Raw genomic sequence first — 14,510 nt, forward strand, 5'->3', positions numbered from 1 at the left:
AATAGTGCTGTTTCAGATCGTTATACATTTTCGTACTACCCGGATGAACAAAAAATTGACTATTATGAGCTTCATTCAAAATCACCTGAATTAACTTTGAATTTCTCGGAACACATAATCGGTTTCTGAATCTCAAACAATCCTTAGCATCAACTAGAAACTCTGAATCAACATTTAAGTCACACTGAACTCGTTTTGCAATTAAATCATCATCAGCTTTCTGAGCTTCACAAATTTGTTGAACAAGTAACGGTTTTGCTTTCAATTCAGCTACTATCACACCATCATCAAATATAGCCATATGTGCGTTCATTGCACGCAAAGCAAACAGTGATTTTCGACTTAGGGCATCAGCAACAACATTAGCCTTTCCCGAATGATAGTCAATCACAAGCTCGTAATCTTTTAGCAATTCTAACCATTAGCGCTGTCTCAAATTCAGATCTTTCTGAGTCATCAAGTACTTCAGGCTTTTGTGATAGGAATAAACATGATATTTTTCGCCAAGCAGATAGTAGCGTCATATTTTCAACGCAAATACAATAGCGGCCAATTCCAAATAGTGCGTCGGATAGTTCTTTTCGTGCGGCTTTAACTGTCTCGAGGCATAGGCTACAACTTTTCCTTCCTGCATCAAAACACAGCCCAAACCATTTAAAGATGCATTACTATAGATAACAAACTCTTTACCTGATTCTGGCTGAACTAAGACTGAAGCTTCGGTCAAAAGAACTTTCAACTGATCAAAGCTTTTTTGACACTTTTCTGACCACTCAAACTTAATGTCTTTTTATAGTAGCTTTGTCATCGGGGTCGTAATCATAGAGAACCCTTTCACGAACCGTCTATAATAACCAGTGAGCCCCAGAAAGCTTCGTACTTCAGAGACATTTCTCAGAGGTTTCCAATCAAGTATAGCTGAAATTTTACTCGGATCAACCCAAATACCCGATGCGGATACAACATGGCCCAGAAAACTAACTTCGCGTAACCAGAACTCACATTTACTGAACTTTACATACAACTATTTATGTCGCAAAGTTTGTAACACAAGTCTCAGATGTTCGGCATGCTCAGTTTCGTCACGAGAATAGATTAAAATGTCATCTATAAATACTACCACAAATCGATCCAGATACTATCTAAAGATCCAATTCATCAAGTCCATGAAAATAGCAGGTGCATTAGTAAGTCCAAAAGGCATAACCAGAAACTCATAATGTCCGTACCTCGCTCGAAGCGATCTTTGGCACATCGAGTCTTTAACTCATGGCGATAGTAGCTTGATCTCAAATCTATCTTCGAAAACACAGTAGCCCCTTTCAACTGATCGAACAAATCATCAATCCGTGGTAACGGATACTTATTCTTTATAGTCACCTTATTGAGCTGTCGGTAATCAATGCACATTCTCATCGTTCTGTCTTTCTTTCTCCCAAATAGAACTGGTGCACCCCAAGGAGAGAAACTCGGTCGTGCGAAACCTTTATCAGTCAACTCTTGCAACTGTACTTTCAATTCTTTTAATTCAGTCGGTGCCATACGGTACGGAGCTATCAAAATTGGAGTCATCCCTGGTACTAACTCAATATCAAACCCTACCTCTCGAATAGGTGGCAAACCATGTAATTCTTCGGGAAACACGTCTGAATACTCACACACAACTGGTACGGATTCAATCTTCTTTTCGGTCACTTTACTATCAAGAACAAATGCAAGGTAAGCTTCACAACCTTTTCTCACATACTTGTGAGCCGACATCGAGGATATTATTACTGATAAACCATTCAGATCATTAGATTCAATCCGAATAATCTCATCATTCTGACACCGTAGGTCAATAATTTTCCGTTTGCAGTTCACAGTAGCATCATGTAAAGTTAACCTATCCATACCCAGAATTATATCAAACTCATCAAATGGTAACAACATCAAATCAGCCAGAAAGCATGAATCTCGAATCATCAATGGACAATTCATACACACTTTGTCAACCAAAACACACCAGCCCAGGGGGTTCGATACTTTAATTACAAATTCAGTAGACTCAACAGGCAAAGTCTTACTAAATACTAAAGTCTCACACTCATAAGAATGAGTCGAACCAGGATCAATCAACGCAACAACACTAGTATCATAAAGATTGAAAATACCAGTAATGACGTCTGGGGATGACACCTCCTCACGTGCTCGAATGGCATAAGCTCTGGCAGGTGCGCGAGCCTCAGATCTAATAGATGTATCTTTAATACCTCTCTGACTGCCACTCACATTACCCGTATTCCTGGGTGGTCTACCCCGAGCTGCTGTGTTGCCCGATCTCGTATTCTGAGCCGAATGTTGATCCGCAAACTCTGGGCACTCCCGAATAAAATGATCTTGCGATCCACATTTATAGCAAACTCGATTGTTGTACTTCCCCCAACACTCACCAACATGTCTCCTACCACACTGTTGACACTCAGGTTTATTCAGTCGGTTATTACCAACACTAGCAACTGAGGTGGCTCTTGAACTCATTGGTGGTCGTTCTTGTATAGAAAGCCCAGCAGTAGCCTTAGATCGGTTACTAACATCTCTGATCTTCTTTGTTGCCGTCTGAAAAGTTTTACTCGCTGATCTTTTGTGGAAATCACTAGCTTGAAACTCAGCTTTTGTTTTCTCTTTGTTGAGTTCTTCAGTCTTGTAAGCTCGCTCGACGAATACTACGAACTCTTTTATTTCGAGTATGCCGACAAGTAATTTTATGTCTTTATTCAGCCCTTCCTCGAATCTTTTACACATAGCAGTCTTGGTCGGAACACACTCTCAAGCATATCGGCTGAGTCTCACAAACTCGCGCTCATAATCAGATACGGTCATACGACCCTGCTTTAGCTAGAGAAATTCTTTGTGTTTCTAATCAATGAATCGCTGACTAATATGCTTTTTGTGAAATTCTGTCTGAAAGAAATCCCAAGTGACACGCTCTTTCGGAATAATCGAAACTAGAGTGTTCCACCAATAGTAAGTTGAATCCCGTAATAAGGATATAGCACATTTCAGGCACTCATCAAGTGTACAGGATAATTCATCGAAGACACGAATGGTATTATCGATTAGGGTCAAAACTGGGTTGTTACAAGATGTCCCATGTAAGACCATGTCTGGGACATGGCGTTGGCACCGAGATAAGAGGTCCCATGTAAGACCATGTCTGGGACATGGCATGGGCACCGATATGAGAACTCCCATGTAAGACCATATTTGGGATATGGCATTTGCAGTACAGGAAACATATCATGTAAGACTATGTTTGGGACATAGCTTTGGCATGTTATATTCAGACAAGAGACCCGAGTATCCTTAGTATTCCAAGTGATTCAACGGGCTAGAAAATGAATTAAGTTACATGAATGTTCAAGCAAAAGCATGATATCTAGATTCAAGTGAGTTATAAAGGATTGAAAATATCTCAGTTATCAGTTGAGAAAAAGAATTTCAGTAAGTGAAGAGTAAGTTGTAATCGTGAGTTATTTAAGCAAGTAAGTAAGTAAACAAGTAAGTGAGTAAGTAAAGAAGAAAGTAAAGATCCTAGTGCTTGATGAAAATTTATGAGTATGATGGTTTATGATAAATGTTGTTATTTATTTACTTGCAAACTTACTAAGCTTTATGCTTACTTCTTTTATTTCTTTTTCTTTCATATAGTATTATCAAACATGGTCGGGATCTTGAAGACGTCGGAGAGCATTCACGCTATCAACCACCACAACTCGGTATTTTAAGACAATAAATGTTTCAAGCTATGGCATGTATAGGGACTTAGTCATTTCGATTTTATATTCCTAAATTATGACCAAAAGATGATATGTAAATATTTGATGATGAATAGTTATTAAAATTTCTAAGTATGAAGGTGTTTGTTCTTATAAAAGTCTAGGTGCTAAATTATGAATAGAAATCATGAAAAAGTAAAAATTGGTAGTAAATCAGTTTTGAGACAACAGTAGTGACGTGATTTTGAGAAATCACCAAGGATAGTAGAAAATGAATTAGAGGATGGATAAGATATAGAATTAAAGCTTATTGAGTCCATTTTCATAGAAAAATAACGGTGTAGACAAAGAAATTATGTATTCTGAGGTATTTGCATTTTAGTTAGACAAGGTCAAAGTGGTTTTCGAAATCCCCTGTTCTGACTTTGGAAAATCATTAAAAATTGTAAAAAAATATTTATGAGTTTTAATTCATATTTCTAGATTCCTTATTGAGCCTATTTTCTGTAGAAACATGTGACAACACTATATGAAGTCTGTAAAATGAGATAATTGAATTTTAGTGACTATAGGTCGAGACAGTTGATCAGTGAAACAGGGGAGACTTTAACTAATAAACTGTACTAATTGGCTGAACCAAAAATTCTAAAACATTTATGGTAAAACGATAGACGAGTCTAGTTTTAGGAAAAGTTTACACATCTAAATTTTGAGTTTCGTAGCTCGAGTTATAATTAATTTAGTAACTGCTGCGCAGGTGGACAGTCTTATTATGAACAGTGAAATAACTTTTAAAAGTAAATTTTTATGCCCCGAACTTTTAAGTTAAGTCAAGTAACACCTCATGCTCGACTCCGACAACGGTCTCGGGTAAGAGGTGTTTCAGTGCAAACCTCATCTTTGCATTGCGTGAACTTCTTCCATGCGTTGTGCAAACTCTTAACATGAAATTGTATGTGTGAAATTTTATATGGTGTGCGAACTTTGAATATAAATATTTATTTAATTTGTTTTGTTTAGATCTGGCGTTTTTACATAAATATAAATACTTGTTTACATTATTTGTTCAGATCTTATATTTAATATAAATATTTATATTTATATTTGTTTGCTAACGTGTTTTGTCCAACATATTATTTAATTATGTTTCCTTTTCGCGAATTGCTAATATATCATTAAACTAAATAGGTTTAATTATATGTGAATTAATGACATGCGTATTGATTGTATGCAAATCACTTACATGTAAAATTGTTTATGTGCGAAATCTTATATGTGATCTGTCTGTAAGTGATTTGTTTAGTATGTGAATTATTGATGTGTTTTCTTGTGTTGTACGCATGTGTATTCACTAAGCTTTCCCAAGCTCATCCCTTTACCTTCTTTTCCCTTTTAGATAACGGGATGGCGAGGAGGGTGGCAGTTCAGTGATCCATCGTACAAATTTTCTTTCTACGATATGTGCATCGAGCTTATAAAACCCCAAGAAGGCAATGTGGGGCATTCCCAGGCTAGAGACTTAAAATGGGACCTAGATAATTTTGGACAATTTATAAAACATTTTTTTTCAAGGGTTGTAAATGGACTTTTTGAACTGTTTAATTTTTGAGATTTTTTAATCTCCATGTTTGATTGTTTGGTTGAAATTGTTGCTTAAATTATATGATACTACTTATATGAACTAATGAGACATTTTGCAGCTAGTAGAGCCTGTCGAAATTCAGGTACACCTTATACCACTGATTGTATGACTTATTGTTTGATTTAAAAAAGCATGCTCTTAGGACTAAATGCTTGTATGAAATATTTTGTATATGTATGGTGAGTATGGATGGTTAGTGTGAATTGTAGATGTTTAATGGAGAGTCAACTCAGTGGCTAATGTGTCACTCAAAATTCGGATCAGACCATCCCAGCTAGGTTTGGGGTGTCACACTAACACTTCCACGACAACAAGGAGTCTATTTAGGCTTGATTACCTCATATTGATAGAATCTCATAATACGCGCCTATGATTATCCATTACATATTTAACAAGATTGGACGCTTATCTAGCCATATCATGTCAATGGAAAATGGGACCTTTTCTATAAATACCCTGAAAAACTATGAACTAGGGATTAACCTTTTAGCATTCTAAAGTTACTCTGAACATTTATCCTCTCAATCAGTCTGTCCTCTTGTCCTTTTCCCGACCCTTAGTTTTTACAAGAAAATCGACCTCCATTACACCACCTTGATCTCCTCTTTACTCCTCCTCTTCTTCCCTTATTGTACTATGTATCAATAAAATTATAATTATTTAATATAATTAAATTAGATTTAACCTTGCACAAAACCGGGGAATAAACTCTAGTGACCTATAAATTGAAAGCAAAAATCAACCAAGAAAATTTTTGAATTCATTTACTCTTATGTTTATTCATGTATCTCTCCGTATATACTTCTTCATGGGAAGCTTCCTTGGAGCTTATCATGCAGTATTATTACTATTATTATTATAGTAATCTTTGGTGTAAAGTCTTAAATTAAAAGCCAAGGAGACTTAAAAATGTCACGAGGAAGGTAGTTTAAGTCAATTAGGAAACTACTTCCAAAAGCTAGCCAAAGCACTAATTACCTCTATTTCCATTATTTTAGTCCATTTTAATTTGCTGGGCTTAGGATCATATTCATTAATAATAATAATAATAATAAAAGCATTTTCAACTTTCTATTCTTCAACCAAGAAACATATTAATTCATATGGGTGACAATTATAGATATATACAAATTTAATGGGTATTTTTAAATTTAATACGAGTATTTTTTATAATATATCTATATTTCTGTAGGTTATAATATATATTGTTTGCTTCCTAATAAATAAAACCTGTAGCAACTTGGGAACATATATGAAATAGCGAATTATGTGTGACCACTCATTTCTAATTTGCAAAACTGATGATTAAGATTGTTTGGTCTGCTTTGAAACATTTGGTCCATCCTATGATAGTGTTGCCGTTGCTGTTCTTTAAAACTCTCTCATGCCAATCACTTAATAACAGTAGAAATTCTCCTTAAGTTTTGACCTCATCATTTTTTTCTTCGATGGAGTCCATTTTGACAATTTTTCTAATTAAAAGAAAACCTCACTAAAAAGTTGTCAATGATTTGATAATCCCATGCTAAACCCCGGACAGACTAGAATTTTCATATAAACTTACCCAAATCCCACATTCATATGGATAAATTTTCTGGTTACGAAAGAAGACAGCAGTGAATGTTGGAAAAATAAAAATCAAAGGTAATGCATGTGAACTATCAATCTGAGACAAAATTCTTAGACTTTCATATAAATGTTGAAGAACAAACAAGGATTATGCCTATGATTATTGTGTTAGGGCCCCTCCCTCAAACATACATAATCAGTTCCCCCAACAGCATCTTCCTCAAATTACTACCCAGCAGAATTATTCAACCCAAACACTTTGAAATGAGGATGGCTAGTTAATAATTTATCCCCCAAAAATACCATTCTTTGTACAATGAAACAGTACTCCAATATGTTGGAATGGAGCCAAATGGAAGTTACTGGAGAGTTGCAGGCAGGAGTAGTGAGTGCATGAGCATGACAAAGAAAACCTGAAAAATGCATGCGCGTGGGCATAAATCCCGTTCCTTTGTATCCCTTTCTTTCATGAAACAACGAAAGAAAGATTTGATTCTTTCCCTCACACAGACAAGGGGAAAAAAAAAAGGGAAAAAAGAGATAATATTTCACAACATATCATCATCTTATTCACTTCATTATGCCTGCAATCATGATCCTTGGTTGCCTCAATCGCATGCCCCCTTCCCTCCTCTCTCTCTCTCTCTTTAAGCCACCTATAAATTCCCATATGCCACACCTCTCACCTCTACACCATCTAATTAATTCAATCTTGTTTCAGTCTTTGGGTTTTTTGTCACTTGGAAATGGCTGTTTCAGGGTTTGAAGGGTTTGAGAAACGCCTAGAGCTCCATTTCTTTGGGGATATTGATGATGATGATGGGAACAACATGTTGGGGCTTAGGCTGCTTGATTTCGAATCACTCGAGCAAGTCTTACTTGCTGTCCAATGCACTGTTGTATCAGCTGTTGGGAACCCTTTCTTTGATGCTTACGTTTTGTCTGAATCAAGCTTATTTGTTTACCCTACAAAGATCATCATCAAAACCTGTGGGACAACCCAACTTCTCAAATCAATCCCTCCATTGATCCACTTTGCCAACAATCTTGGCCTCTCTTTGCAAACCTGTAGTTACACCAGAGGTAACTTCATCTTCCCCAAATCCCAACCTTTCCCCCACACCAGCTTCCAAGAAGAAGTCATTTACATTGAACATAATATCCCCAACAATCTTTGCTATCGAAAAGCCTCCGTTATGCCTTCTAAGCTCCCATCTCATTCATGGCATGTTTTCACCGCTACCCTGTTGCCTCCATTGAAATCTCCCCACCATGCTACTTTCACCGTCGAAGTTTGCATGACGGAACTCGACCGCCTCATTGCACGTAAGTTCTTCTCCCGGGATAGCAAAACAGGGGATTTAGCCGGAAGAGACATGACGGAGCTGACGGGGATTGACACCATTAACGCTGGAGCTTTCATATGTGACTTCGCGTTTGATCCGTGCGGTTACTCCATGAATGGCATTGATGGTGATCGTTACTCCACCATCCATGTTACCCCTGAAGATGGGTTTAGTTACGCTAGCTTCGAGTGCGTTGGATCGGTTTACGACGACCCGGATGATATCGTTGAGATCTTGAAGAAAGCTGTTCGAGTTTTCATGCCGGCGACGGTTTCAATTTCGACGACAAGGTGTAGCCGTGAAGTTTGGACGAAGATGGCGCGTGCGTTGCAACCACTTGGACTCAAGTGCCGGAGTTTCGTAATGGATGAGTTCCCTGCCGCCGGTACCATATCCTACCAAACGTTCACGGCGGCTCGCCGGAAATAATGCCGGTAAAAGACGACAAAGAAAAAAAAACCTTAGTTTTTTTTTGGAGGGAAATCGGAGGGTTAAAAAATATGAAGTATGATGTGGAGGAATTTAATTGTTTGGAAAAGGATGATAAATGTGGGGTTGACTTAGGTAGAAAGATGAAAGGATTTTAGGAGCGATAACGTGGCGAGATCAGAGAGGTGGGGGAGGAGGATTTGTGTGAAATTGGGATGACCATGATAATGCACCCCACTTGCATGGTCACGCCTACAGATTTTTTGAGGTTAATTTTAGTGGGGGAAGAAATAAATAAATAAAAATGCTGATGGTTTTCTTTTTTTCTAAGTTTATATGAATTTTTTTTATCATCAAATTTGGTGAATATTAATTTTAAGAAAGAATTAAATTGTTAACTTCTTCTAATGGGTGAAATAAGAGTTAGTAAATTTTATTATATTTTTATAAAGAGAATTTTAATTTTGAAATAATATTATTTAGAAGAATAATTATGGATTAAAATTTAATTTTTATAAATTATAAAACAGACGCATAAATACTTGAATCCAAAAATAATAATCAACGCCTGTTTGGCCCTTCTTTCGGAAGTGCAGACAACTTCTGAGAAGGAAATTTGAAAGTAGATTTTGTAATTCGTGTAAGGATTTTTTTTATTTGTTTTTATCATTTATATATACATAAATGTAAGGGAAAATATTCCTATTTATATAAACTACAGTCATACACTGACGCATTAAATATTAATCTACAGTTAAACATGTTCAAATATTAAATATAAACTTAATATATGATTTTTTGAACAATCTTATTATAGGTTTTAATTATATATGTTATTTTTAACACAATATTTAAAACTATTCATATTCCCTCTTCAACCTATAAATAAGAGGAGAATGCGCTTCACACATTCGAACCCACGTCCTCCTGCATTGACAACAATATTTATGTAAATCGAGCTAAGACCCAATCGACTATAATATATGTTATTGAAATGCATCATGTTACATTTAAGATTAAATCTTATAAAATGATTTAACAAATTTAGCTCATCTATTATAATTTTATTAATTTTATTCTCTCTTTTTTAGATATATATTTTAATTATAATGTTAACCTTTTTATTAACTTCGTCAAATAATTTGATATATTTATTTTTTAAACATATGATAACATGATATATACACATTAATATTTTTTGTATATTTAAAAATTCTAAAAGAAAGAAAACAAATGTATAATGTCAGTCTAATAGTACTGATAGGAGCTTTGAATGCATCTCTTATTCTACTTCATGTTCCAACAACAATTAGATCAGAGTCGTGATCCAATAAAAGTTTTTGGTGTTGGTATGTTTGTTTTATAAAATAAACTATAAAAATAGTCACTCAACTATGCCTTGGATTCTATTTTGATCATTTAACTATTAATTTTTTATTAATCACTCAACTTTTCAAAATTAAATATTTTAGTCACCTTCCCATTAGATAACTTACAAAAAGTTGATGTGGGCATTTTTTATTGGTCTAATAACAAATTTAGCCCTCCAATGTTTATGCATTCTATCAATTTGATCTTAACTCTAAAAAGTTCAATAATTTTAGCCATCAATATTTAAAAACTTGTCATTTTAATTTGATTTATGAAAATTCAATAAATTTAACGTTCAACATTTACAAAATTTATCAATTTAGTTCTAATTCTAAAATTTCAAGGCAAAAAGAAAATATATTTAAAATTTTTCATTTTTAAATATTCCTTAATGGACCTCCAAAACTTGCTGAACAAGAAGAGTATTTAATATCATTTGTATTGGTTGATTGAGTCTTAACTCGATTAGCATTGAAATTGATGGCATTGTAGGAGGTTATGGGTTCGAGTGTGCTGAAGCGCATTATCCTCCTATTTAAGAGTTGGAGAGGGACTATGAGTAGTTCTAGACATTAAATAAAAAGAGCAAATATTATAACAACCTATAATGAGATTAAGTTTCAAAAAAAATCATTCATACTGTGCTAATTTAAAATAATGTCACATTTGTGAATATGGTAAAAAAAAATCAAGTTAGCTTATCCAATTAAGTGTCATATTTAAACTAGTATCATATTATTTAATTAAATTTCTCTTAAAAAATTAAAAAAATTTTAAACTATTACAAAATAAATATTTTGAATTTTTTATTATTTTAAAAATATACAGAAACATAATCTTGAAGTAGAGAAAACAATCCAATGTGAAATCTCTCATGAAATAAAAAATCCTTGAAAACCTTGGAAACTAATCCAAAAAAATTTTGAAAAGTTTTTTTCGCCTTGTTTTTTCATATTAGGACATGTCATCAATAACTTCCATACTTAGGTAGTCCAAGTACATTGGTAATGTAACACTCCTCACCCGTTTCAGTGACCGGTATAGATGGAGGATGCCATCGAACCACTTTCATGTAAAAAATCTCAAATTAATTTAATAAATTAATTAAGAGAATATTTTTTATAGAATCGTAAAATATATATAAAACCAATCTTTAAGTTTTAAAATATTGTTAAAAACATTCTAAATTTATTGTTAAAACCATTCTAAATCGATTGAAATGTGTTTAGAGGTGTTTGGGACCATATACGAGCCTTGGAGGGCTCATTTTTTACAAAATAATGTAGTAGCACTGTCAAGACCCCAGGTATTGATACCTAAGGCCTTAGGGGTCCAAACCTAGATCCTTGTACTGTCCAATGGAGCATTCTACCAAACCAAGGGTGATACCTGAGGTACCGAACCTCAGGCCAAAGCTGAAAAATATGCTAAAAACACCTTAATTACATGTCCAAACATCACCATATCATAATCAAGTCCTAATACAAACATATTAAAACTCCTAATACAAAGCATAAACATAATCAAGTCAAATATCAGAATGAAGCTTAATTAATTAAATTAAAACGACTTGAATTTCAAATCAAATTTCTTAAAACTTCAAAACCAATCTAAATCTTTGTATACTTGCCAATTTCTAATAACAAAGACATCCAAAACAATAATGTACAACCTCATGATGGTTGATGATATGAATATCCCAAGCCCGAACCTTATACTTCTCGTTGAATCCATTACCTATGCGTTTTAAAACAACTAATACGTTAAACTCACAGAGCTTAGTAAGTACACTAGGATTTTCCTACTTCACCTTATTCCTTATCAATGTTGAGTCTTTTAGACTTACATGTTTTGTGTTTAACATGTCCAGTTAAACACATATGCAAAGGTGTGAGTTTACACATTCTTGAATTTGTTTTAAGACTCAACCAACTAGATATGCATCATTTAGTCCATTTGTGCATCAATGTTGAGGCAATCACTTCTTAGTGACATTTATATATTAATGTATAATGCTTACTTATCTCATGAATTTTTTAGTACCATTAATAGATCATGCCTTTACTTTAACATTTCATCCATACTTTAACATTTCATCCACATAGTTTCCTCCATTAATTAACTACATAATCATTAGGAGGAAAGCTTATAATGCAAATTCTCCTTGACGTTTCACATTTATAGGTTTAATACCATTTCTCAATAGCTAATTTCTTAGTCACTTTTAGTTGTTTACCCTTTATCATCCTTTTTTTGTTTGATTAACTTATTCCATTTTTCCATCCCACCAATAGTAGGACTTATGTTTAATTCTTATTAGCACAATCGTTTAATGTCTCACCCTTAGTAAGCTTAGCAAATTCAAGATCGGATATTCAAGACTAACCAACCAATCATTCTAAAATAACACGTCGAAGAACTTAAGTCCAAATATTAAAGTAATGGATCCATAATGCACAAGAGGGCTACACCTTAAGGCTTTAAACACGACCGAAATCACATCTCCTATGATGCACACGCATGAATCCCAATTGGCTTGTGAATCGTATCCTAGCTATTTGACTAAGTTATTTAACACTTTTGAGCATTGAACAAATTCAATTTCAATCTTATTTACTTAGGCATTCTTATTATAACAAGTTTCCTTCATATTACTAGGATCACATTTCCAAGTGCCTACTAGCCATCTTATTTCCAATTTATAATCTTTCAATGTTTATTTCCCATGTAGGTGAGCTTTATCACCAATACTCATTCGTGCAAATGTTCGTATGGGTTTTTAGTAGTCTTTTTGAAATAAGGCATTTATTGCCTCTTATTGGACATAAAGATTATTCACATTTAGGGTGTGTTTAGTATTGTTTCTAAAAAGTACTTTTGAGACAAAAAAACACTTTTGAGAGAAAATCATCCCCAAACAAGTTACTTTTTGAGAGAAAAAGTATTTCTCTCAAGCCAAAAATTGGTCCAGAACCACTTTTTTTAAGAGAACCTAAAAGAAACATTCCAAAACTAGGCAAGATTTATGATGCATAATTTCTTTCGAATTTCATTATTTAATAAAATAGTCATTTAACACACATTCATGATATTTTTACTCAATTATTTGAATATTTAGTTACCTTAAACAACAATTACATTTATTTCACCATACTACTTTTCTCTAATTACGTCGTGGTATTTAAGGTTTTATACCATTTTCACAAGTAACTACCACTAGTTTAACATAACCTTAATAGCAATACACGTAGCATGTTTTATTAACTAATTTAAATACCATAAACCATGGTTTCATATTCCATACACTTACCTTCAATTATTAACTAAACTTTTTTTAATTCATACTTAACCTTTTCTAAGAAAAAGTAAGAAAATGCAATGGCAGTTACCTCTTTGATGCTCTTAAACACAAAATCGGGCTTCCAAATACTTGTTTTCATCCTCACCCTAACTTGGAAATCCAAAGATCAACATTTCCTCATTTTTGATAAACACAAAATCAATATCCAAGCTTCCCAAACTTTTATTCAATAACTAAAATCAAAAAATAAGTTAGGATAGATGGAATTCAGCATATTTTACCTTAACGAAGCTTTCTCTCTCTGACTTCCATTTTCTCTCTCATAAACCCATAACCCTTTTGATATCGTGAAAAACTTATAAGAATTCGAAACATTGCCTTTGATAGAAGATTAAACGAGTTTTAATGCAAATCTGAAAAACCCACGTTTGGAGAAGATGATGAAATATATGGAGTTTTTGAATGTGTTTCTTGGAGTTTTACGAAGGTTTAATGCTTAGGAATGATAGGAAATCAAAGTATTATGGTTTGAGAATCAAAAATCAATTGCAATGGTGAGGGAAAAGCAAGGGACGACAACTTTAAAGAGAAGGGAAGAAGCTTTCGTGAAATATGCTGGGAGTGGGGGTTTTTAGGTTGGGTTTTTAAAATTTGGTAAAATTGTAACATAAATGCTCATAGTTTTGACTCTATTACAAATCAGTCTTTTTTTTTTAAAACTAAGGGTTTCCAAACCATATTTTCAAAAATTGATTTAACAGCTAAGATGTCATAGTCGAATATAATTTTGGTTTACCATGCTACGAAATTCTGAGCACTCTAAGGCTAAAATTCCTAAAATACCCTTAAAACTCTTAGTCTCTATTTTAAGGTGTTACGGCCTGCTAAAATGAGATGTGGGTCGGGATATTAAGCTACATGATGCTGTTCACATGAGCTGTGGAGAATCTGCAACAAATGCAGGACCTCAACCATTGGTAGGACATCCAAGAGCAGCACCCGAAATTGTAATAACTCTAATGACATGTCATTTGTATCCTAAGCACTCACAAGATTCAAACGAGTTGTTGTTTTATCCAAATGATATAATTATT

The 14,510-nt window shown here is 34.0% G+C and overlaps 1 protein-coding gene across 1 annotated transcript; it reads left to right on the forward strand.

Moving 5' to 3' along the window:
- Positions 1 to 7,504: 7,504 nt before the first annotated feature.
- Positions 7,505 to 9,066, forward strand: LOC105778356 (S-adenosylmethionine decarboxylase proenzyme 4). Its single transcript, XM_012602043.2, has one exon. It carries the CDS (start codon positions 7,716 to 7,718, stop codon positions 8,742 to 8,744), a length of 1,029 nt encoding a protein of 342 aa, XP_012457497.2. The 5' UTR covers positions 7,505 to 7,715; the 3' UTR covers positions 8,745 to 9,066.
- The last annotated feature ends 5,444 nt before the right edge of the window (positions 9,067 to 14,510 follow it).

Source organism: Gossypium raimondii, chromosome 10 (genome assembly GCF_025698545.1).
Source record: "Gossypium raimondii isolate GPD5lz chromosome 10, ASM2569854v1, whole genome shotgun sequence".
Taxonomy (NCBI): domain Eukaryota; kingdom Viridiplantae; phylum Streptophyta; class Magnoliopsida; order Malvales; family Malvaceae; genus Gossypium; species Gossypium raimondii.